General features: G+C 34.8%; 1 protein-coding gene across 1 annotated transcript; it reads left to right on the top strand.

Moving 5' to 3' along the window:
• Positions 1 to 5,374: 5,374 nt before the first annotated feature.
• On the top strand, positions 5,375 to 23,879 carry LOC128510321 (cadherin-like protein 26). Its single transcript, XM_053482528.1, has 18 exons — positions 5,375 to 5,407; positions 5,489 to 5,584; positions 9,521 to 9,676; positions 9,838 to 9,982; positions 10,261 to 10,442; positions 10,682 to 10,810; positions 12,889 to 13,074; positions 13,480 to 13,760; positions 14,210 to 14,352; positions 15,292 to 15,525; positions 16,217 to 16,438; positions 18,086 to 18,213; positions 18,599 to 18,637; positions 19,601 to 19,660; positions 20,251 to 20,316; positions 21,243 to 21,287; positions 21,373 to 21,423; positions 23,245 to 23,879. The coding sequence occupies exons 1-18, from the start codon at positions 5,375 to 5,377 to the stop codon at positions 23,461 to 23,463; spliced, it is 2,415 nt and encodes an 804-aa protein (XP_053338503.1). The 3' UTR covers positions 23,464 to 23,879.
• Positions 23,880 to 24,948: the final 1,069 nt, after the last annotated feature.

The raw sequence follows: 24,948 nt of genomic DNA, 5'->3' as shown, positions 1-24,948 counted from the left end.
CAATTCAATTTTATTTGTATAGCGCTTTTAACAATTGTCATTGTCGCAAAGCAGCTTTACACAATCAAAAGAATTATTTAAGTTTGTATGGAATGAGAGTGTGCATGAATCAAAATGGTCAGATAGTCCCGGTGAGCAAACCGAGGGCGACAGTGGCAAGGAAAAAAACCCTGAGATGGTAATAGGAAGAAACCTTGAGAGGAACCAGACTCAACAGGGAACCCATCCTCATTTGGGTGAAACAGAAAGCAGTAATTGATCTGCATTCATACTGTGTATTAGGTGTGTTAGCCAGTTCAGCAATAACAGTTGATGTTAATTGATGTTAATATGGAGTCCAAGTAGTTATTGGAGACTTAGGTAGACTTTCAATAAGAAATTTCAATTCCAGCAGTGGGCCTAAAACTTAACCCTGTGGAACACCAAATTTTACTAGAGAACATGCAGAATAATCACAATTTAAGTCTACATACTGATAACGATCGGTCAAGTAGGATCTGAGCCAGGTGAGCACTGTTCCGTTAATTCCTACTACATTTTCTAATCTGTGAAGAAGAATACGATGATCAATGGTGTCAAAAGCTGCACTGAAGTCAAGTAATACATGCATAGTTAAACAACCCTGATCAGAGGCCAATAGGAAGGCAATTTACTACTTTAACGAGTGCTGTCTCTGTGCTGTGACGAGGCCTAAATCCTGACTGATACAGTTCATGTATGCCATTTCTATGTAGATATGAGCATAGCCGCTCCACTACTATCTTTTCGAGAATCTTAGAGATGAAGGAGAGGTTTGATATTGGCCTGTAATTGGACAGCTGACAGGGTTCGAGGTCAGGTTTCTTAATTATCGATTTAATAACTGATCATTTAAAAGATTTTGGAACATACCCAATGCTGAGTGAGAAATTAATTATTCTCAACAGGGGTTCTGTTATTGCTGGTACTATCTTTTTATGAAAATGTGTCGGTGTAGGATCTTATATACAGGTTGATGAATTTGAAGAAGAGATGAGTGAAATGAGTTTATTCTCTTTAAGGGGAGTAAAGTATTTTAGGTTCCAATCGGACATGGCTAGTTTAACATCTGCATCAATTACATTGTCTGGTTTCAAAGCCTCAATTTTATGCCTGATATTTACAATTTTATTATTAAAAAAGTTAATAAAGTCCTCACTATTGCATGATGTTGTTGTGGAGATTTTTGCAGTGGTCTTATTTCTAGTTATTTTTGCTACGGTGTTTAATAAAATCACATGATGAGTTTGTAAAGTTTTTTCTTTGGTTCAGTTATTTCGCGAACATCCTCTCAGCTTATTGGTCAGATGTGTCTGCAGCAAGAACAAAAACACTAACTAATTACAGGAACAAGTGTTTTGATTTGTGTTGTGAAATCATTATCCACTACAAGCAAACCATACAGTTTGAAAATAAAGTATGGCTACAGCTGGGAAAAAGGAAAGTTGATGCAGTAAAGCATATCGAGGCAATAAAGGATGCAGCATGCATTAATCCAGCTGAAAATATTTCTGAAGATGTATCAGGTATGTAAACTGGCAAGTAATTCATAGCTGTTAGTCCTGTTTCAGTATGCTGACCGTGATGACCGCACTAGACTTCTTCAGATCAAAGTAGTTTGATTTAAATGGACCTATAGTCTGTAGGTGTGAATGCACCCAAGCAAAAACAAATGCTTATGCTAATTTACAAGGTCAGAGACTGAGAGTGTCATCAGTCCACAAATATTAATAACAAAATGTGTCTCTGCTTTCTAACGAGAAGCTACTGTATTGCATAGGAAGCAGCAAAGGAGTGTGCCACTATTACACCAGACTGGTTAGAATCTTGAAGGATATTCTGTGTGAAAAAAGGAAAACAGATAATTGTAGACAGTGTCCCCAATCGTTTTAGAAAGAAATGAGGAACATGGTACCTTCTGAGGTATCCAGAGTGGATTTTAGAGTGTGTAGTATAAACTCTAATATGCATACATCATGTAACTGAGTTTCTTTATCTGACAGGGCAGCTAGCCAATCAAAGCAGGCTGGATTACAGTTCAGGATGCTTAACATCCAGTTTCTTTCATCCTTTGTACGTCATCTTGACCACACCCACAAAAAAGCATCTACATAGTACAGTCATAACACCCACTTATGCACACACACTCACACACACACAGAGTGCGCAGATAATATACAAGCTCCAGCATGAGGACCATCTGCTTTCTTTTTCTTTTGGCTGTAAGTATAAATATTTTTGTTGATCGCAGAGATTATGCTAATTTACATAATATTTCACCTCCTTAGAATTTGCACACATACAAAAGGGACATGTCAGTTTACCTGCAATGCTGACATAGTCAGATTCAACTAATTAAATAACACTTTTTGGTTACTGGTTTACTTACTACATTGTAAAATGGGAAAATTTAAACTTTTGTCTTTATAGTGTAGACAATGGCTGCCCATATAAAGTGAAATAGAAGGAAATTATATTTAAAGATCTCATTCTTACAACAGCACAAGAACATCACAACCATTTTGTTGTCCATATTTTATTAGGAACTAAATTTATTAGACTTAACATAATTAAATAACTTAATCAAAGTTGGCAATCACTATTAGATGTCAAATAGTTTTACAGTTAGTAAAGTTTATTTATTTATTTTTTTACAGTAAAACACCTAATATATGGCATATTCGAGTTCACAACAACTCCATCAAGTTGTCAACACGCTTAAAGTTTATTCTGGTGCTACTGTCATGAGTTCCATCATCAACAAAAAATAGTTTGTATATTTTGGGTCATAATTTTGGTCATTAGTTGTACTGCTAATCAGTTGACTTTATCTTGTGAGATGGCCTCTATATTTCTGCTCTCGAAGTGTATTGTAAATAGTGGATTGCCATACCTTGATTCCTGCCCTTGGCTCACCTCTTCAGTGTCTGATCTTACCCTTGTTGTTTTATTTTTAAGGCATTCGTTTTACAGAGGTACCTCTTGGCAAATTTTCACTCTCTCCCTCTTTCTCAGATTGTTCACATTAAAATTTTATTAATATGCACATGTACATGTTTTTTACTTATTCCGTCACTTAAACATGATTAAGCTTTTATTTACTTTGTGGTGTTTAAAAAGAAGAAAACAGCATGTTCAGCAACATCTGAGCAGGCTTTCATAATGATGATTATAATTATATGATTATTATTTTTATGCATCACATATTCAGAAGGTATTTTCTCCGAAACTGTTTGGCTTTTCAAAATGGCTTCATGCCATGGTTTGTTTTTCCAGCTAAAGAGTCTATTATTTGTTTTGGCAGTATAAATAGTTCCCAGGAAGTAGAGAGGACATCAAGACAAAAAGCCTTAAGGGCTAAAACAAGATTGTTAATACACTACCAGTTTGGAAATCCTGCATTTCCTTTGTTTTACTAAAATGTATTAGCTATTATTATGTGGAAAACCATTTAAATTAGAAAAATGAATTTTTAAAATAAAATATACTCACTCTCAGATGCTAATGCAACTGATTATTAAAGGTAATGCATTTAAGGAAACTCCACGTGCTGGTCAAAGACATATTGCAAAACAAGTTTGATAGCTCATTTGTCTTTACTGTGGTATTTGTTTTGGTATGTTGTCTAACAAGCCAGGTAGTTTTTGGAACAGGTGTCTTTATGTTATGGTCAGGTGGCATTTTAATTACACACAGGTTGAAGTCATTAACTTATTTATGTGACTTGTAAGGATAACTAAATGCACTTTTTTATTTGATTGGACAGCAACAACCATGCAATTTGTTTTTTTTTGCATTTTTGAATCATCTGCTTTCTTCCTCTTTTAATAATAATCTCAATAATAATAATAATATTTATTATTATTATTATTATTATTATTATTATTATTGTTGTTGTTGTTGTTGTTCTTATTACTACTACTACTACTAGTATTGTTATTGTTACGTTTACGCTATGCATATAGAATAAGCTTTTATCCAAAAGACTTACGAAAGAGAAAGAAAGCAGTTAGTCAACAGTCTGTCATAAAACACAATGCCAGGTTTGTTAAATATTATTATTATTATTATTATTATTATTATTATTATTAATAATAATAATAATAATAATAATAATAAAAATAATAATAAAAAAATAATTATTATTATTATTAATAATAATAATAATAATAATAATAATAAAAATAATAATAAAAAAATAATTATTATTATTATTAATAATAATAATAATGTAATGATTATCACAAGATTTTAATGCAAATCATTTTTATTAAATCGTAGTATTCTACCTTAAAGCTGCTACAATTGATAGATAGAGAATAACTGTAAGCATGCTGTTAAGACAGTTTGATGTATTACACTTAACATTCCACAATAAATAGGATAATAAGATTCATTAACACGTAGCAGGGAGCTTACTGTACTTCTAAAAGGAGTCTGTGTACAAACCTGTGGGAACAGATTGCGAAAGCGTGCGCACAGAATTATAAATTGGTGGGTACAGATTACAAAATCTGAACGCACGGATAATTAAACTGAGGAAACAGCTTAAGAAGTCGTGGGAATGGATTATTAAACTGAGGGCAGAAATTACAAAACTGTTGCCACAGATTGTTTTTGTTTTTTTTTCCCTCTGGGTGACTTCCAAGGCTCCATAAGAAAGCAATCAATCTAAAGTTGGTCACAATACACAATGCCAGGTTTATTAAATAATAATAATAATAATAATAATAATAATAATAATAATAGTACCGTGCTGATTATCACAAATTATCACAAGATTTTAATGCAAATCATTCTTATTAAATCACAGTATTCTACCTCAAAGCTGCTACAATTGATATCTAGAGAATAACTGTAAGCATGCTGTTAAAAGAGTTTGATGTATTACACTTAATAATCCACAATAAAACAATATGTAATAAGATTCATTAACACGTAGCGGGGAGCTTCCTCTTCTTCTTAAAGTAATCTGTGTACAAACCTGTGGGAACAGATTGCAAAAGCGTGCGCACAGAATTATGAATTTGTGGGTACGGATTACAAAATCTGAACGCACGGATAATTAAACTGAGGAAACAGCTTAAGAAGTCGTGGGAATGGATTATTAAACTGAGGGCGCAAATTACAAAACTGTTGCCACAGATTTTTTTTATTTTTTATCTTTTAGGTGACTTCTGGGGCTCCGTCGTTTTAAACTGTAACTGCATTTTGAGGTTTATCATTAGAAGAAATGGATAATTTTTCACAGCTTTGTATTTGTGCATGTTTGTTTTGTTGTATGTTTTCAGCAGTGGGTCGAGAGGTCACCTGGTGAACTGAGCAGCCAGGAAATGAAAAATGATGAGGCACGTATATGTATCTAACTTCAATTACGTTATCCCACAATGTGCTTACACTTACTAATGTAATATATATAAATTTGACTTGGCTTTATTACAACTATAATATGATGATGATATAATAATAGGAGCATGTTCTTATGCGGAGCAAGAGGAGATGGGTGCTGTCTACTTTTGAAATTGAAGAGAACCTTTCTGGACCTTTTCCCAAACTATTCACAGAGGTACCTCTTGGCAAACACTAGATTAACTTCAGATAAAATACATGTGTGGTAGTCTGTGTCAATGTATAATATATTGCATATGTACAGAGAAAATCATTCAGTTATGAGATTTTTTTTTTAATATACTTCTTAATCTTGTTCAGGCTTTCTGCATAAGTGTGTTTTTTCTGTACATATATAACATTCTTCAAAAAAGGTTATTTGTATTAATGTTAATTTCAAATAATAATCGATAAATTAAAGAAGTAAAATTCATAAGGGTCAAATTATTGGCCTGCATGAAGCACCAAAGGAGATTTGAAATTACTGGAATTGGGTTAAGAACTGTCCCACACATTAATAAAATCTGTAAGGACTGTGCTAAATCACAAAAGTCATGAAGGGAATGTAGTCAGATAAGAAATCGATAATGAAGATCACTTAAATGCTTTGTAAGGATGCATAGTAAAAAAAACAGTACAAATCACAGCTATGTTTATTAGTGAACTAGGAGCACAAGATGACAAGAACGTACGAAATTGGGATTAAATAGCTATATGAACATAAGAAAACTACCTGTTAGTGAGCTTAAGCAGAGGAAAAAACATGTTATGTGGTCCAGACTAACCCTATACCAGAGAGATGGGCACGTCAGGGTAAGAAGGAAAGCACTTGATGGATGACCCACAGCCAGGGAATTTGCAACTTTTCACATCTGTTTCATTGACGTTACGCAGCAAGTGGTTGAGATCATTGTCAGGAGGTGAAACCATCGAATTGTGCTCTGAACCCTTTTCCGACAGTTCTGGTTAAATCCCACCTCTGTGCTATAAGTCCCCTGATTACCAGAATCATAAATCACACTCTCCAGACCGGATATGTTCCCCCTACACTGCTGTCATCAGATCACTTCTTGAAAATTCCATCTTAGATCCAGAAGTGTTGGCAAACTACAGGCTAATTTCTAACCTCCATTTTTCTAAACAGCTTCAGTCTCATCTAAAACAAAATTATTTGTTTGAGAAATTTCGGTCTGGATCCCATCCCTGCCACAGTGTGGAAACAGCTCTGGTTAGAGTCACGAATAACCTGCTGATGTCGGCTGATGCTGGCTTTTAATCACTTCTCAGCCTGTTGGACTTGTCATCTTTGGCCTATGATACTGTTGATCACAACATTCACAACATCCTTACAGATTATGTTATACTGGTGGTCTCGCTGACTCTATTTACAACTTGTTACAACTCTCATCTTACTGGAACACTAAATTCGCTACAAACAGTGTCACTCATGGTGTTCCTCAGGACTCAATGCTTGGCCCCATTTTTTTTATATTGTATATGCTTCCTTTGGGCTGCATCATCAGCCGGCATGGAATTTTATTTCATTGCTATGATACTCAGCTTTACCTCAGTATAAATTCAACTACCTCATCCTCTCTGCCATCATCCACTTTGACCATCTGTTTGGAAGAGATAAAGTCATGGATGAAGCAAAATTTCCTGCAGCTGAACAGCACCACACCAGGTTAGGACATCTAAATAGTATCACCTTTACTAGCCAGGATATCCCATTGTCAACATCTGTTATTAACCTTGGGGTTAAAATGGACTCTTATTAGACATACAGTATGTGTAAGACGTCTTACTTTCACCTCGGGAACATTGCTAAATACCTTCCAGCATTCAATTTAGCAGATGCGGAAAAGTTAGTCAATGTGTTTGTCTCCTCCAGGCTGAACTTCTGCAATGCACTCCTCATTGGGACTACTGGAAAAATCCTTTAAAAGCTGAAGTATATTAAAAACAGTGCTGCTGGGATTCTGAGGAGAGGGCATAAATATGACCAGTGCTGCTAGAATCCTGATGAGAAGGCATAAATATGATCATATTACGGCAATTCTTGAATTTCTCTCTATCCGTGTTTTATTCAGAATTGAATACAAGGTTGACATTCTTACCGACCAGTCCATTTATGGGGATGCCCCTCCCTATCTCAAATAATTTATTACCTCACATATATTAACACGCATGCTCCACTCTGCGTCAGTAAATCGTTTGAAGCCTCCTAAGACCAAACTTTATACTATGAGAGATCCAGCTTTTTTGCTCAGCTTCACCTAGACTGTGGAATGCTCTCCCTGAGTATCTAAGGATGTCAAAGAATGTTTATGCTTTAAATCTGGTCTTAAAACGTATCTTTTTATCAGTACTTTTGGGTTACATTAGTTTGTAGCACTTTGCTGCAAATATAAAGTGCATTATAAATAAAAATGAAAAATGCATAGTGCCCATTGTATAAGCCTCTGGGAGCAATATTATGATCTGGAGTTGTTTCAGTTTCTTTCCGCAAATTTTCAACCATGCTGTGCACTGTAAAGCCTTACCATTTTTAAGTTTTAATTAACAGTTATATTAAATTGGTGCTACTTTGCTTTTCCTTGGTTTTAGATTTAGTTTCGTCCCAAATTACAAAAATGTTTTGACAATATGGAAACTGGCAGTAAGACCAAAAACAAGTCATATGTAAAGTCTCTTCGCCTTATAGAATATTGAAAACCCTACAATACATTATTTGAAGATTTTCCATGTGAACTTAATTGTTTGCTGAAAATATCTAGTTGTTGCAACATCCTCCAAAAATTTGAAAGAGTTTAATTACCAATGTGTAACATCAACTTTTCTGTTAAAATAGCAGGGGTTTCCTCCATTTTTTCATTATGCAGGCCTTTAACTAATTGTATGGGGTATTCTTTGCCATAATTTTCACTTCATAATGCACCACACATTCTCAACTGGAATAAGCAGGCCAGTGTAGCACAAAATTCTCTGTGTTTTGCATGTGTTTTGTATAATCTGAGCAGAATATGGAATGCTGGAAGATACAGGGCTGTCTCTGAAAAAGGTGGCCTTCTGACTCATCTGGACAGTATTGATGTTCAGGTTCTTAAAGCCTAAGTTGCGACAAATTATGTTAATGGACCATGGTTTACCAAAGTGTTCTTGAGCCCACATCATGATGTCCACCACAGCATTTAAGAATGCTGACATTCTTTAATGAATGTAGTGACATCATGATGTCAGCAGCTGAAAGCATGACAGTTTTTAACACAGTGATGTATGAAGATTTTGAGATCACTCCTATTCAGAAGTTTCTTTATGATATTGTGTACATTGGGGAATGTTATCCTGAAAGTATTGGGATAATTTGCTGGTGCATCTGTTGGAAAATCGGAAAGTCTTCCCCCAACTTTGCTCTATCAGGGCCTGAACTTTCATTGAAACTTCTTGTATAGTACAATATAACATAAATGGCTCATCTCTTTAACAGCACCTATTTCTCATCACCTTTTAATTAATATTTGTCACATTAATATTAGTCTTAAATTGGCCCTGTTTTCAGAGGATGTTGCAACAGCCAGATTTGAAATGAGTGCATCAATGAGTAAATCATTAAATAATGTGTTGGTATAGTGTTTTCAATATGGTACAAGGTGAAGAGACTTTACAAGATGACTTGTTTTTATTTTTATTTTAAATTACCATACTATACCAACTTTTTTTGGAATTGGAGTTGTATTGTTAAAGGAGGTATTCATCTTTATTATATAAAAAATATATTTTGCCAAAAATAACATCAAGATTGGACTACCCACAAAGTTTATGTTGTGTAAGAATTTGATTTAACAAACACAGTGACATCTGCCTAAAAATGCCTTAAACAGTAGGACTTAAACATAAGTGCAATTTCCTATATATACACTCATGCTATGGGATAGCTACTGTACATACCATAGTAAACTGATAATATGTCTAAGTTTAAACTGTAATTAAATAAACACTTTTATAATTAGATATCAGGTTGCCATGCATATACTTTGTTTAAGTTAGACTTTCTGCCAACATCAGAATGAACTTAATTGGATCTTTGTCTTACCTTGTAAACTTTTGGCTTTAGTTGCACAATGATCAGCACATAAATGGAGCCACCAAATTTCGTATCGCTGGCCAGGGTGTGACAGAGGACCCAAAGGGTGTGTTTACGATTAAAGAAAGAACTGGTGAAATCTATGTACACAAGCCCTTAGACCGAGAAGCGTTTTCCATTTTAAAAGTGAGTCTTTCTTTTTTTATTTGAATCCATTTTATTTCCAGAATTTACATTTATCCAAGACATAAATTGTATTATTATTATGTTAATCAAGACTGTTTGCTTATTTTAATGTAACATGTTTTAATAAGGTATCATTATCTTATTACATATTTTAATCACAGGTGCAGTTTGATGTGTTGGATCTGAATGATAAATTGGTTGACAAAACATTATATTTCAATGTGATTGTAATCGACAAGAATGATAATCCACCAATATTCAACCCTAAGGTTTTAAATGTACATATTCCAGAGAACCTGAAAGAAGGTAAGTATAGAGAATGAGGAAAGGAATAACAGAAAGTACCACCTTCACAATAACACATTATTAACATTACTTCCCAAAACTTATATTTTAACCTAAAATTTAGTTCAAACTCAGAGCTAAGCCGGAATAATTACATAATAATAATAATAATAATAATAATAATAATAATAATAGTTTTGCTTTTTATTTCCTTTGCTAATGGTTCAAAATGGTTCTCAGAGAGTATTTAAGGAAACTACATTTCAGCATTCTAATCGCTCTAATTCTCATTGCATTAGGTATGCTTCCACTTTCACTGACAGCAAGTGACAAAGATGAGGAAGGCAAAGATAACTCCCGCATTTCAATGAGGATTGTGTCTCAGTATCCAGCCTCACCAACATTTTTCCTGGAATCCCTTGTTAGCATGCAGAACAGCTTGGTCTCAAAGCTTGGCTTTACTGGATGCTTTAATTATGATGTGAGTGTGAACAGAGCTTATCAATACAAGCATTTATATTACAATATATTACACCTCTATTACTCAGATACTATTTGTGTTAATGCTTAGACAATTGTCACTCTTAGATTATATATAAATAAACGCTTATTACAACATTGCATTCAGAGGGGAAAAGTAATTGTGTTATATAACTTATAATATTAATAATCATTTCATTAATTCTATTTAAAATGAATGCATTATCTCATTTAATTTAGAAAGTAAAGGCTTATAAAATCCTTGTTGAAGCTCGGGATCATGGAAAGCCATCACTCTCTTCCACTGCGACTGTAAATGTCTTCATCACTGACTCAAACACACATGCACCTGTTTTTACTCTTCCAAAGGTGAGGATTTGAGATCTTATCATACAGCGCAATAAACTGGAACCTGAAAGTTCTGCATCCCTACCAAGAGTGTTTATGTTATCAGTCATTTTATAGATTGCTTTAAACTGATATGAAAGCTTTGATGTATTACATTTACATTTAGTCATTTGGCAGACGCTCTTATCCAGAGCGACTTACATTTTTATCTCATTACACATCTGAGCAGTTGAGGGTTAAGGGCCTTGCTCAAGGGCCCAACAGTGGAAACTTGGTGGTTGTGGGGTTTGAACCTGGGATCTTCCGAACCGTAGTCCAATGCCTTAACCACTGAGCTACCCCTGACCCCTGGTATAGCTATTTGGTATCATTGTCAGGTGTAGTATTCAGAGAAAGTCAATTATACAGCAACAAATGAAAGAAAGGAATAAAAAAAAAGCACAGGTAACAAACTAAAAATAAACTGACAGCAGGGGCTACCAGGCCATTTTCAAAACACATTGGCATTAAAGTGTCCTTCCAAAGAATATTTATACAATTCGGTGTTTGCTAATGAAACTGTGCTGTCTAACACTCTTGGAAATCTCATATTGTCAGAAGGCAGCTAATATGTGGTGGATTGAAGAAAAAGGACCCAAATGCAGGTTAACAATACTGAAGGGGCTGTGGCTCAGAGGCGGTCCTAAACAGGAGTGGTGTGGTGTGCCTGCTGTTGAACATTTCCATATTCTGGGGGAAAATTCTAGAGATGTACTAGTAAGCCGGTGTAAGAGATCAAGACCAGTAAACCAGTCGGTGGGAAAGGGCATGACGGCCTGGAGAAAATCTTAAACAAATGAAGAAAGACATGACAGCATGGGGGGAAAGGAGGAATGGCGGCGTCCGTGATGGAATCTTGACACATATATATCCAGCTGGGTTGAGATATGGTTACAACGTTAAACAAAAAATACACTCACTCACTCACTCATCTTCTATACCGCTTTAACCTGTATTCAGGGTCTTGGGGACTTGGAGCCTATCCCAGGAGACTTAGGGCACGAGGCGGGATTCACCCTGGACAGGGTGCCAATCCATCACAGGGCACATACACACACTCACACACCCATTCACACACTACGGGCATTTTGGGAATGCCAATTAACTTAACCCGCATATCCCAAAAAATACAGTTTAATAATTTCTATCTGAAAGTATTAAATGTAAAAGTGGTAAATAAAGAGACTCAGATATGTTTCTATTACATTGTCACCCATCTTTATTTGATACCATCAAAAATTTAATTTTAGAAAATAAGATGCATAAATCAAGAGTTTGACGACAAAACGAGATACACATTAATTTGGTCATTTTGCTAAATTATTGTGTGCAGCCAACACATGATTATCTAACAAAACAATATTGTCGGTGTTAACAACATTATATGGTTTTAGCGTCTATTGGATTGGTGGCTAAATATAAGGATATTGAACAAAATGTACCTAGTTCACAGCAAGATTTTGAATCTACTGTCATTTCCTCTTAATACAATCAATTGGGAAGGGAGCAGAAAAGTTTATGTTTACTCCTTGTTTACACCAAGTTGAAGTTGTCCTTTTACATCAGCCAAATACATTTTCTGTTCTGTAATTACAGATATAAAATTAAAAAAGATACAACGACTCAAGTGCGTTACAATTCACTTATACCACTTCAGTTATTTCAGCTGTAAAATAATTAATATCTATTGGTACAGGTGTTTGTTTACATTAAGCAAGCAGCTTATTAATAGCTTATTTTAAGTAGATTATTAAATAGAGCACATACCTGTTAATAACATTGCTTTTACTCAACATTTTGATTTCACTTACGGTGCAGGTTAAACTTCAGGCAGAAATCTATTCAGCCAGTACTGTGTGACGCTGTGATCTGGCTATACAGACATACAGGCAAAAATGGTTTTAGGTCCTACAAACCGTTGTGTCCATCTGACACCATCTGACACATATAATTAAAAGGGCATGTTCTGACTATTGTACAGAAAAAAAACTTGCTCTATTTATATAAAATAATCCTATCAAATTAACCATATTAACATGAACATATTTTTATTGGTCTAGTTCAATGCTCAGGTTAATGAATCGGAAAACAATAAGGAGATTTTAAGGATTCCTGTGAAAGATCAGGACACTCCCAGAACTCCAGCATCCAGAGCAGTGTTCACTATCCTGAAGGGTAATGAGGAGGGCAACTACAAGATAGAGACGGATCCAGTTACCAATGAAGGAGTGCTGACTGTCATCAAGGTAAATATAAGGAATTCACAACAAAATATATTTTAGGTATCAATATACTTTTGGATCATTGCAGAGAAAGAAATGCAAATAAATTCCCAGTTATATGGAATTTGCATACTACATTATTTTATGAGAGAAATACTCGATATTATTTAAGAGATTTGTGTCTTTATTTTTAACCGAAGTGGGTAAGAACAAATGTGTTTATCAATATTGCAGCATTTACGTCATAAATGTGAAATCATTTGCATACAATTTTGCAGCTTTCTATGATGAACCTTAATCGCTAGATTTCAAATCTTATTAATTGTGTTTAGGTGGTATTTTATATTATATAAACATTTACTAAAAGGAAATAAATTGCACTTTGAGAAAGATATTTAATATGCGAATGTTTATCCCCTCATTAAACAGGGAAAGGATTATGAGAAAACTACTCTAGCTGAGCTGGAAATAGGACTGGAGAATGAAGAGCCATTATTTTTATGCATTGATGGAAAGCCAGTTAATCCTGTACCAGAGGCTTTGAAAAATTACAGCACGGCAAAAATTGCTGTAAAAGTAATGGATGTGAATGACCCACCCGTGTTTCGGAATAAAATTCAGAAGGTTTACAGATTTGAGGGGGAGGAGCCAGGAGATGTGTTGTATACACCCACAGTCACAGATGAAGATTCAGATCCAGCAAACATTAGGTACAGTATGAGTGAAAAGTAACAGGGTTAGAATGTATATATAGCCATAATGTTGTGGGGTTTTTTTTATCCTCATACAGTATACTTGTACGTTACAGAGGCCCTAAGAAGGATTTTGACACTAAAGTTCACTATATTAGGTGGGGGGAAAAAACTCAAACAAAGTGGCATTTATACTCAACTATATAATCAAATCAATCCAGGGAACATCTAAAGATAAGATACTTCTCCAGAGGCAGCTATATTTCTGTACATGATAATTTGCCAATTTTTATCCTGGCTTTTAAATTCTTGAATATAATAAATGGTTTATGGCAGTTATTAACAGTTCTAAGGCAGTGCAATTTATTTGTAAATGTTATTAATTATCCAAATAGTTTTTGCAGCCACTGTGTAATTTAAAATTTTCAAGAGCAGAATTTCTTGATGTCCACTGTGTGTGTTTCAAGGTATGAGCTCGTACATGATCCAGCTCGGTGGATGTCCATAGACCCAAAGACAGGCAAGATTACCCTGGTGAAGAAGATGGACCATGAGTCTCCCTATGTCCACAACAGTACCTACACTGTGATTATGCGAGCGATAGATGATGGTACGACCTTCTATGATTGTTATATAATGCTATTACACTACAGTTTCCCTTCTGTGGAACTAGGAGCCCAAAACTGCTTCAGCATGAAAATGTTATGCGCAAACGAGCTCCATTAAGACATGGTTTGATAAGGGTTGGATTGGATTAACTCACGCATCCTCCACAGAGCCCTGATCTCAACCCTACTGAACACCTTTGAGATGAACTGGAACACTGACTGCACCCCGGGCTTCTTGCTAAATGTGGGTGTTCAAATCCTCACATGTCCAAAAATGTAAAAAAAATTGTATTTATCATAAAAGCAGAAAGGGGGTTATTTCTGTAAAGATATATGAACAAGCACAAATAAGAATAATAATCAAGTGTCCACAAACCTTTAGCAAATTAGTGTACATCGAGACATTCTGTGTCTCAATAACAAAAAAGAAACAAAAAACAACATGTAATCTGTATAACAGCATTATATGTTGATGAAGATAATGTCATGTCATTGCTACCAATACATTCCATTCCAAATGTTCTAAAGTACATAATGATAAGTATATATATATATATATATATATATATATATATATATATATATATATATATATATATATAGCTTTTTATTTCCTATCCAATGCTTATATTCTTTTTGTGTATTGATAGATATTTAAATTAATTTTAACATTGAAAAATTTAAACAAATCAAATCTACAAATGCTCCTGTTTTTTAGTATTAAAAGACCTGGCAGACATTGTATGTTTTTAAGGAGTGTGTGCAATGTGCTGTGACTGTATACTTACACATTAAACAACTACTCATTGGGCTGAAATTTTGAAAGATTATTAAATAAGTCAGGACTATTGATTTGGGGTTTAAATTTAATCCTTACATTAAAACTGATTTATTACAGTTTTGATGGGTGTAATGTTTCTCATTTTATTTTTGTGATACAGGGGAACCTCCTGCAACCAGTACAGGCACTCTAGTGGTCTATGTGGGAGATAAGAATGATAATGCACCCCATCTTACCTCCAACACTTCAGTGATGTGTGTGAATAAAGTTGACAGAGTCACAGTTAAAGCAGAAGATGCAGATGATTTTCCCTTTAGTGGACCCTTTACCTTTATGCTTGGAACTGATGATCAGGAGCTGCAGAACCTGTGGAAGCTTGAGAAAAGCATAGTAGGTGAGTAGTTAAAATAAGTGTACAATGCTGTTACATCACACAATGATCTCAAAGGCTTGCACTAATATAAAATTATTGTCAATGTTGGCATCCATGTAAATAATGACCAAATAAAACAATAAATCTGCTGATCTAAACCTAATAAATAAAAATAGCTTTTGCTACAACCCTATAAAGATTCCTCTTTAATATACTTGTTATGAATGTAACTGTGATTCTGTTTTACCACTAAAACACCCTCACTGCCGGTGATATTGGATATTCTCTTATGCAAGTGCATTTATACTGTATACCAAGCATAAAAACAGGGACTTCAAGATCGATCATATGGTGGTATTTTTTTTGTGGTTACATTTTTGGAAGAAGTCTCCAGTTTCTGAGTCTAACATGACAATGGTGACTTGGGGTTTAATACATGCACGTCTACAGCTCAAAAGCAATGAGCAGATCTGGAATTAACATAATAGGTTCTCAAAGAAACTCAGGCAAAAACAGATCTGCCACCCAGTGTTTGTCACACTGGATAACAGAGGCAAATCAAAACAAACTTAAGGTGATCTCATATTAATCACTGATTACGTAACTTTCCATAAATTTTCATATCAACAAATTTTTCTTTTATACTGTACCATGATTTGTTTTATTGTCTTAATCTCTTCTGTGTTTGTAATAAATCTCATTTCCATCTCAGGGACTGAAACCTCGTTGATCAGGTTATACATCTTGCCATATGGGAATTACACAGTTCCGCTCAAGATTGTGGACCAACAGGGGGTGGTAGCACATAATGTCTTGCAAGTCATGGTATGTGACTGTGAGAAAGGAGATGTGTGTCGAAAACCAAGACCCCGATTTTTCCACCTACATATAGCAGCTATAGGAATTCTACTTGGAGCACTGCTCATGATGGCTGGTAATTATTTTCCTATGTGATACAATTAAAACCATGGTAGTAAACTGCATTTTTGTTGCTTATATATGTCATAGAATGTTTATATAGCATTTTTGTCGGGTCCATGCGTTCGACATGGTTCATATGCAACTCCAGATCCAAAATAGTTGGGACAGTATGAAAATTCGCAATAAAAACAAAAAGAAAGTAACCTGCAAAGTCTCTGCACCTTTTAATTTATTGGAAACAATAAATCAACTCATCATTTAATATTTGTTTGTTAATAATATGCATTAATTTCTACTGAGCCCCTAAAGAAACATGAGTGGAAAAAAAATTCAGCTGAAAAAAAAATTGCAAGGAAAAAAAATGGGCTTTTTGTTTGCAAGATATTACAAACATACTGCAAACAGACCACATAATGATGAGTCTTTCAGCCCCACAATACGGAAAGGGCGAGATTTAAGTATAAACTGAATGCCTTTATATTTTAGGCCAAGTAGAAAGTAAAACCCAGTAATTCTATCCATGCCTGTTTAACCATGCACATGTAACCCTAATCCAAGTAGTATCTTGGCTTATTTTATGTTTATTTGGCAGACAGTTTTTAAGCGCATTACTGACACTCACTGGACTGGATCAGTAACACTCACCATTTCGGTCAAGGATCAAGTTTGGCGGGCAGCTTGGTCTGTTTGCTCTTCAACTTGTAATTTATTGAAAACACTAAATTAACTCCTTATTTCATTCATTATGAGTTGATTTCTTGTAATCTTCAATCCCTGAAACATCACTGAATATGTGGGATCTCTTGATGACATGTGGCACTTTCCTGGAAAATGGAGTTATTCTACTTTGAATGTTCTGCTTTTTTTGTTATCTTAAGCAGCCACATTTTATCCTCTTTGAGGTCTTTCTTATACAGTATCATTACATGCACTGACAAAATGAATTTAAGTAATATACCCAAAAATTTTTGAGCTCATAATTATTTGAAACAATTCTAAAGTCACTTTGTCAAGGTAAATGTTATTGAAATGCTCTACCAGTTCACAAGCCATTTGAGGCAACTATGTGATTGACTACATTTGGATCTAAAGGGAATTTGTGTGCAAACCAAAAGAGGTCATTGTGGATTTCTGGTAATTAGAAATCGTTGGACACTCTTCCATCTACATTAATGGAACCGAAGTGGAAGGTGTCCCAGGTGTCCACATCTCAAAAAAAATCTGTCCTGGCACCATAACACTTCACTTCTAGTTAAAAAAGTACAACATTGTCTTTACTTGCAGAGAGAGCTGAAAAAAGTTTACCTGCCTCCCCATATACTAAAAAAGCTTTTATCAGCAAATTCTGCTCCAGCTTCTTTCCAGCAATCATCACACTGCTAAACTCTACAACATTATTAAACCATTTAAACCATTTACACCTCATCACCTGTAGTACATTTCACACCTCTATTATTCTGTATTTTTTTCCATTGTCCATATATAATTGAATATTTATACATACACCTAAACTTTATCTATCTATCTATCTATCTATCTATCTATCTATCTATCTATCTATCTATCTATCTATCTTTTTAATTATTTTCATTTATTAATAACTTTACACCACATACAGTATGAATTATGAGGTCATAAAGGACTTTACTTTTGTCCCCAGTGCTGTTCTGCTCTTGTATTCTCTGCGAGTGCCGAGAGAAAAAATGCGTGCAGAACGATTACTTGCAATCTGATGGAAACCAAACCCTGATCACATACAACGATGAAGGAGGAGGTTCACTTTGTAAGGTGTGTATGCTTATTAAAACATTACTCAAGTATGCTCATTATGACTGCACAGGCAATTCAATTAAATTCTTATTTGTACAGTATAGACCTTTTTAAAAATTAAAACTAATTTTAAGCGGGACAAGAGTTAAAAGGGAACCCGTTCTATTTTGCGGGACCTTCTGTAGTAGAGCTAGATGTCTTTGCAATACCAACTGCAAGAATCAAGACAAACTGTACTTATTTTGTTTAAATGACATAATTTTCTGATAAATAGAAATAAATATCCCCCAGTCTATTCTTATCTTATTTTAAACCAGGGTCATTTTACATATATTCTATTGTACCTCTCAATAATTCCATACCTAATCTCTGTTGTATCCTCAATACTATACTTTTTTATTAGGCTGATCCACAGATCTTGATTAGCTTGGGGACAGAACAGGTGTGTACTGCATATTTAGCAGATTTGAAATGCATGTCCTTTTTTTTATAACAACCTTTATTTTAAGCCTAATATGCAAATAAAACTCATGCTTCCTAAACCCTAACATAACCCTTTTTAAGAAACTATAACACATTATAATCCTATTACCCTTGACCGAATAACCTAATAAGATGAGAGACATTTCACGAGATAATAGACGGTAACACTGGGAAGTATATTTCTCCATATTACAGGTTTTCTAAGAGGCCACAGCCAAAGTGCTAAAGACTTCATAGCCGTGTTGATATGTTCTTTCCTATTCCACACATTACTCTACCAATAGCTTTCCTTTTACAGTACCAGTCATATGCTTGGACACACCTTCTAATTTCATGGTCTTTTCTGATTTTTCTTTCTTTTTAAATTCTATACAATCCTAAGGATCCAAAATGCAATTATCAGCACAAAATAATTGATACTAAGATGTATCTGCTACTTAAAGGCTTCATAATGTCTCTAATCTGAGGTGCTCTTTGTTAATTGGTGATTTCTGAGGCTGGTGACTCTAAATGAACTTCTCCTCTGCAGCAGAAGTAACGTTTTGATCTTGGTTTCCTGGGAAGGTCTTCATAAGAGATAGTTTCATCATGGTGCCTAATGAGTTTTGCAAACGCACTTCACACAATACTGTTCTTTCACCTTCGTGTCTTAAAATAACAATTGTTGTTGTTACTTAATTACATAATTTCATACTGTATGTGTTATTTCATAGTTTGGAAATCTCCAGTATTGTAGGAAATAAATCACAAAAAAAACATTGAATTAGAAGGTGTGTCCAAACCATTGACTGGTACTATACTTTACTGAAATATATAAAATCCTACCATAGCTACCTAATTCCTCGTATGTACTATCCTACTTTATGCATAATACATTTTTCTTTGACATGGCCCTTCTTCTTGCTTCTCTTACATTCACCAGAACGAATTTTCGCCGAGCCCCAGTAATTATTCTGGCACCATCAGGACAGGAACTTTTCAGGTGTGCAATGGTCATTTCCATCTATTTACTTATTTGTTTATCTCTATTTTAGACATAGACAATTAGAATTTTCATATGTCACAGAACGTGGTAGGTGCAGTCACTGCAGCCTAGAAGCTTCTGCAGTCATTCTGTTTTTCTGTCAAAAGACTACAGGAAAATCAGAAGCACATTAACATTACCTTTAATGTTAGGAAAAAGCAAGAAAAAAACAAAAGAAGAAAAAAAAACGTGCTTCATTTTAATAGTCATAAAATCTCCGAATTTTATTCATGCTCAGATACAGTATATCAGAGGCATTCATATATTGATCTTATAACCATGGGCATCATGTCTTATGAATTTCTTTTATAAGGTAACCTTTGTTTTGCCATAAGTAAAATTTTTATAAATTATTTATTATTAAAATGAAAATGTGCTGTCTAGTATTTAATGTGTATGTAATATTTATTAAGGACCTTACTCTTCTGTTTTTATTTAATAATGTTTATTTAGTTTGGCTTTTTAATGTTATATGTTATTACATATATATTTAAATCAAATATGGTTGCAGTCTCTCTCTAAATGGTTTTATGTTGTCCTCTCTGTAGCCTACACTGGTATCCAATGGACTTAGAGGTAGATCTGACTGGGGAACCATCTACGGAAGGTCAACAGTGAGTTTCACTAAAACTGAATATGATTTAACAGGGATTACATTCGCACTCGTATCACTCGTATCATGACATATTTGACACAAATTATACTGGGTATATAATTATAGTTGATTGACAAACAAATGACAACACTCTTTGCCAGCCTCAGAAACAATGTGAAGCATGTCAGTGGCTGGGGTTGTATAGCACACTTATGGAATAAATACGATGAGATGACAGAGTAAAGGTTTTAAGCATTACAGTCACTCAGAAAAATTAATGGATGCAGGGTTTAAAACTCCCAAAGTTATTTTCTCATTTAACTAAATCAAATTTTATCATAAAATAAAACATGTTAAAAGAAAAGTCCATACAGTTATGGATGATGGCTAATGATCAATAAAACAAAAAGCAGCTGGACATCAGGATGTAGAGCATCAGTACGATGGATTGGCCTGGCAAACGCAGGTCTGAGCAGGTCAAGAAGCTTCATAATCTGTTGCCTTGAAGGTGAAACTTTTTTTTTAAATATCCACCTCAGCCAAATATAAAAAGGGCTGAAGTTTTGCCTAAAGAACAAAGGTGCATGAACCACATAAAAAAGGATTGGGATGCTAAGTTTCATTAAAGGACTAAATGAAATCTGTAATAAACATTATATACAATTGTGTGTTTTAAACATTGTGTCAACAGTTTGGGGAAGAACCAAATGGCAGGTGTCTTGTTGGTCATATAATTCATATACATATAATTTGTCATATAATGGCACATTGACTGCATTTTGACTGAACAAAAAGAGAAGGATGGTCATCAAAGTAACAACTGGATACTATGGGGGGGGGGGACTATTTGAATAAATGATGGTGACTGGCTGCAATGGCTTAAATGGCAGAAATTAAAATAAGTTAAGATATTCATTATAATACCTTTATTTTGTGTCTCATCAGCCATTTATAAGAAACAGTCGGAATAGTTTGTATGACACTGTTCAGGTAAGTTGTTTATTTGTTTTGCAGTTTTAAAGGCTTTTTTTTAAGACTATTATTTTTACACACTTTTTTACTTTGTGATTTCCAGAGTGGGTTGACCAGAGCCTTAAGCTATAACATAGAAGACTTCATTAAAACGGTAAAATCTCTCTCTTCACCCAAACCAGTTCCTTATTAAAGCTACAGTGTTCCTTTTTATGCTATCGGCAATGCTACTTGTATATTCTTAAATCTGATGGTCAGACATTAACTGTCTTGAACTTTATTATGAACCCACAGATTCCTTGGTCATTTCCTTTGACACAGAGTTTGTGTATATACTATACTGTACAAAGATTGAGATATTTGTGCCTATCATACCCCAATGTTAGAGTGTCAAATATGGACTCCAAGGCCTTAGTCAAAGACTGGCTTTCATGGTGGCATGCAGATCGACTGCCTTTCTCTCCTTGCCAGGAAAGGAGCACAGGAATGTATTAAGGAGCAATTTGCTCAGCTAGCTCTGTCTGTGTGTTAGTTGTGTTCAGTTTTCCTGTTGCACCTTCCTATTCCCCTTATATTGACAGCCACCTAACCATAGACATCAGCATGGCCTTTACTGCTCTGTCAGAGCACCCTGCAAGATCCCTCTCAGTTGACACCAGATCAAGGGGCAATCAGCTCAATCAGCTTATCTTGAAAACTCTGTAATCCTCCCAAGGGAAATGCATCAAAATGTCAAAATTTTTGTCTTGCAATTTGTCATGAATAAGGGTGAGGCAGGGCATAAACACAAATATGATTTTATTAGCCATTTACCAAAATGCAGTCAGAAGACAAAAAAGATCTATGGCAAAAACAGGAAACACAGACACCATGCAAATTGAATAAGAAAAAAAAATAGATTCATTTAATAACTCAATCATTCATCTTACATACTACTTATCCCATATTCACGGTCACAGGAAGCCTAAAACTTCGGGCACAAGGCGGGGACACCCTGGACAGGGTGCCAATCCATCGCAGTAAAACGTATATACATGCAAGACAAAAATCTGAAGAGAACAAATGGCTTAAATGATGAACAAACCCTAAATCATCTGTAATCAAGAATGTGAATCAGGAAATAATGAGCAGCAATTTCAGCATAAACGTCCACAACACAAAACATTCCAGTGGGAGCACAGCACCATCCAGTGGGAAAACCTTGACATATTATTATTCCATACAAATGCTCTAATTCAAATAAAACATCGTGAACTTATAACTATTATAATTTTCTTTTTTTTTAAGGAGTTTTTTTTTTCAAGGATGAGGAAAATGAATGAATGAAAACATTATAGGCTGCCATAATTTTTTTTATATTAAAATACATTTAATACCAACAATTATATTGGCAGATCTTTAGCTTTTGTTATTTTGTATTATTATTTTAATGAAATAAATTAAGATCTTAAGCTAAGGAAATAAAAAATTAAATGTATAGCAAATAAATAAATGTAAATTCCAGGAATTCTAGAGCAACAAACAGTAACTGGCCTTATGTGGTGAGATATAAAGAGATACATCAGTGACCCAATCCTCTGGACAGATTTTTACTGGAATGCATGACAAACCGGAACAAGCCAGAGGTCGTCATAGGAAAGAAAATAAATGTTATTAATATAACGGGGCAAATGTACATTTTATAGAAAAAAACACTGCATGTAAGATGTCTTAAATCCACATGTGATTTTCTTTTTTTATTGAAGCAAAGTGTGAGCATCCCTGAAAAGTTCCTAAAGTTGTTAATGTCAGTTAAACACATAAAACAATTTTGAATAACAGTTCCCTTTTTAAAACAACCAATAAAAAAATATAATTTTTTGTATATTGACAATATTGACAAGGACAAATTTTCTAGTTAAGCTTAACATGCCCAAATCTATCTTTATGGTTTTTAATATTGACAACGTTTGCTCCTGGTGATTTGTCATTGCAGAAGCTCTCTAAACTTTCTATGGAGCAGCAGGACTACTCTGAATATGAGCCATGTGATTACAGCTCTGAAGGCAATAATGTCAACAACGTGTCACTGGACAAGCTGTCCTTCCACAGCACTGGAGATGATCTGGATCTTCTGCAGAATTTGGGACCAAAATTCAGCACTCTGGATGGGATCTGTCGACAAGTGTTTAAAGAAAAAAACATTAACCTGTAACTTATTAAAATACTATTTGCTTGCATAATAGATTTTACAGCTTTTAGAGAAGTCTTCATGCGGTGTGTTCAAGTTACTAAACTGAGTTGTCAGACCCAAACTTGGCCATAGCACAGAGCTCTAATGATGCATAACATGTTTTGGACATTCAAACCAGCAAAGTAGTAGAGACAAGACATGTTATTTGGTATAGTTCCTTCTATACATAATACATATCTAGTATTGTGCCTCGGCTCAATATTCTCTATCCTCCCTAACCCTAACCCTCTAGAGATATAAAACATCATTTATTTGTTTTTTAGAATTACCTAAATGTTAAAAAAGGAAAAAGCTTACTTGATTACTGGATGTGGGCTCAGTAAGAGAATGTATTTAATACTCTATGATTTAGGAATTGTTTTTGTACAGTAAGTTGTATAACTGTCTTAAATGGAATAAAAAGCATTTAATTATCTTTCCTATTATGGCATTTAATAAAAACTTCATTCACTACAGGATTAATACGCCGCAGCTCATATGGTATCAGATAAATTTAAGTGAAACATTAAACGAATTCGTAATCACAGTACTAAAATTACAGGACAAATTTAGAATTTAAATAACACACACCTATCACAAATAAAATTACCACTAACGACAGAGGAAGAATGTCTAAACATCCTGCACTCTACACAATGAACGAGCTGAATATTAGACATTATAACGTACCTGAGTCGGAGTTTAGTTGTTTGGAGCTGAATTCCGTTTGTTGTTTTTAGACGAAGAAACTTGCGCGTTCTCCAAAAAGCGCAGAAAAAGGCGAAGCCAAATAGTATGAAGATGTAAAAACTAGTTGCTATTAATATTATCATTGCATAAATTAAAAAGCTATGTAATTTAAACGCTGATACAAACGCGAAACTTTCGCGGCAACGATACAAAAACAGGAAGCTCTCATCCATATCACATCGACCAAAGGGTCATGTTATCTACTCGTGACCTTCCCCTCAAAACCACCTCTAGGAAACTCTCGCCAAGGTTCACGATCACTCGTATCATCAACCCATGCTCTGTTCAGTTGGCCTTACCTCTGTCCATGCGCTGAATCAACCCCAAATTTCATGTCTCACAGATTCGCAGACTGGTCTCCTACCCACTATCTCCACCAACCCAACCGCCCCCTCTTCCTCGACTCATAGATGGAGGTGAGGTCTTGTTTGTAGAATCTTGTCCAGTTTGTAGAATCTTCAAATTTTGCCACCGTGGATGTAGTCTCCAGTACCTTGTGGACTGGGAGGGCTACAGCCCTGAGGAGAGAAGTTGGGTACCAACCAGGTTCATCCTGGACCGCTCCCTCATCACTGACTTTCACAGACTCCACCCTGAGGCACCTGCTAGAACGCCAGGGGGCGTTTGTTGGGGGGGGGGGGGGTAGTTTCAATCGCACATCCAACATAATCAAAGAATACACTTTTGTATTTTTTTTTGTACTTCGTCTTTTTGCAC

Source organism: Clarias gariepinus, chromosome 22 (assembly GCF_024256425.1).
Source record: "Clarias gariepinus isolate MV-2021 ecotype Netherlands chromosome 22, CGAR_prim_01v2, whole genome shotgun sequence".
Classification (NCBI taxonomy): Eukaryota; Metazoa; Chordata; class Actinopteri; order Siluriformes; family Clariidae; genus Clarias; species Clarias gariepinus.
The sequence above is the reverse complement of the archived record's forward strand: the minus strand, read 5'-3'. Positions and strand labels throughout refer to the sequence as shown.

What these genes read in the sequence shown, in the direction of transcription:
- LOC128510321 (XM_053482528.1), top strand. Translation starts at nt 5,375, where the DNA reads ATGTATCTAACTTCAATTACGTTATCCCACAAT. An exon ending in TTCCCAAACTATTCACAGAG is followed by an intron (nt 5,585 to 9,520) that starts GTACCTCTTGGC and finishes TTTTGGCTTTAG; the next exon opens with TTGCACAATGATCAGCACAT. An exon ending in GAGGAGGTTCACTTTGTAAG is followed by an intron (nt 18,214 to 18,598) that starts GTGTGTATGCTT and finishes CTTTTTTATTAG; the next exon opens with GCTGATCCACAGATCTTGAT.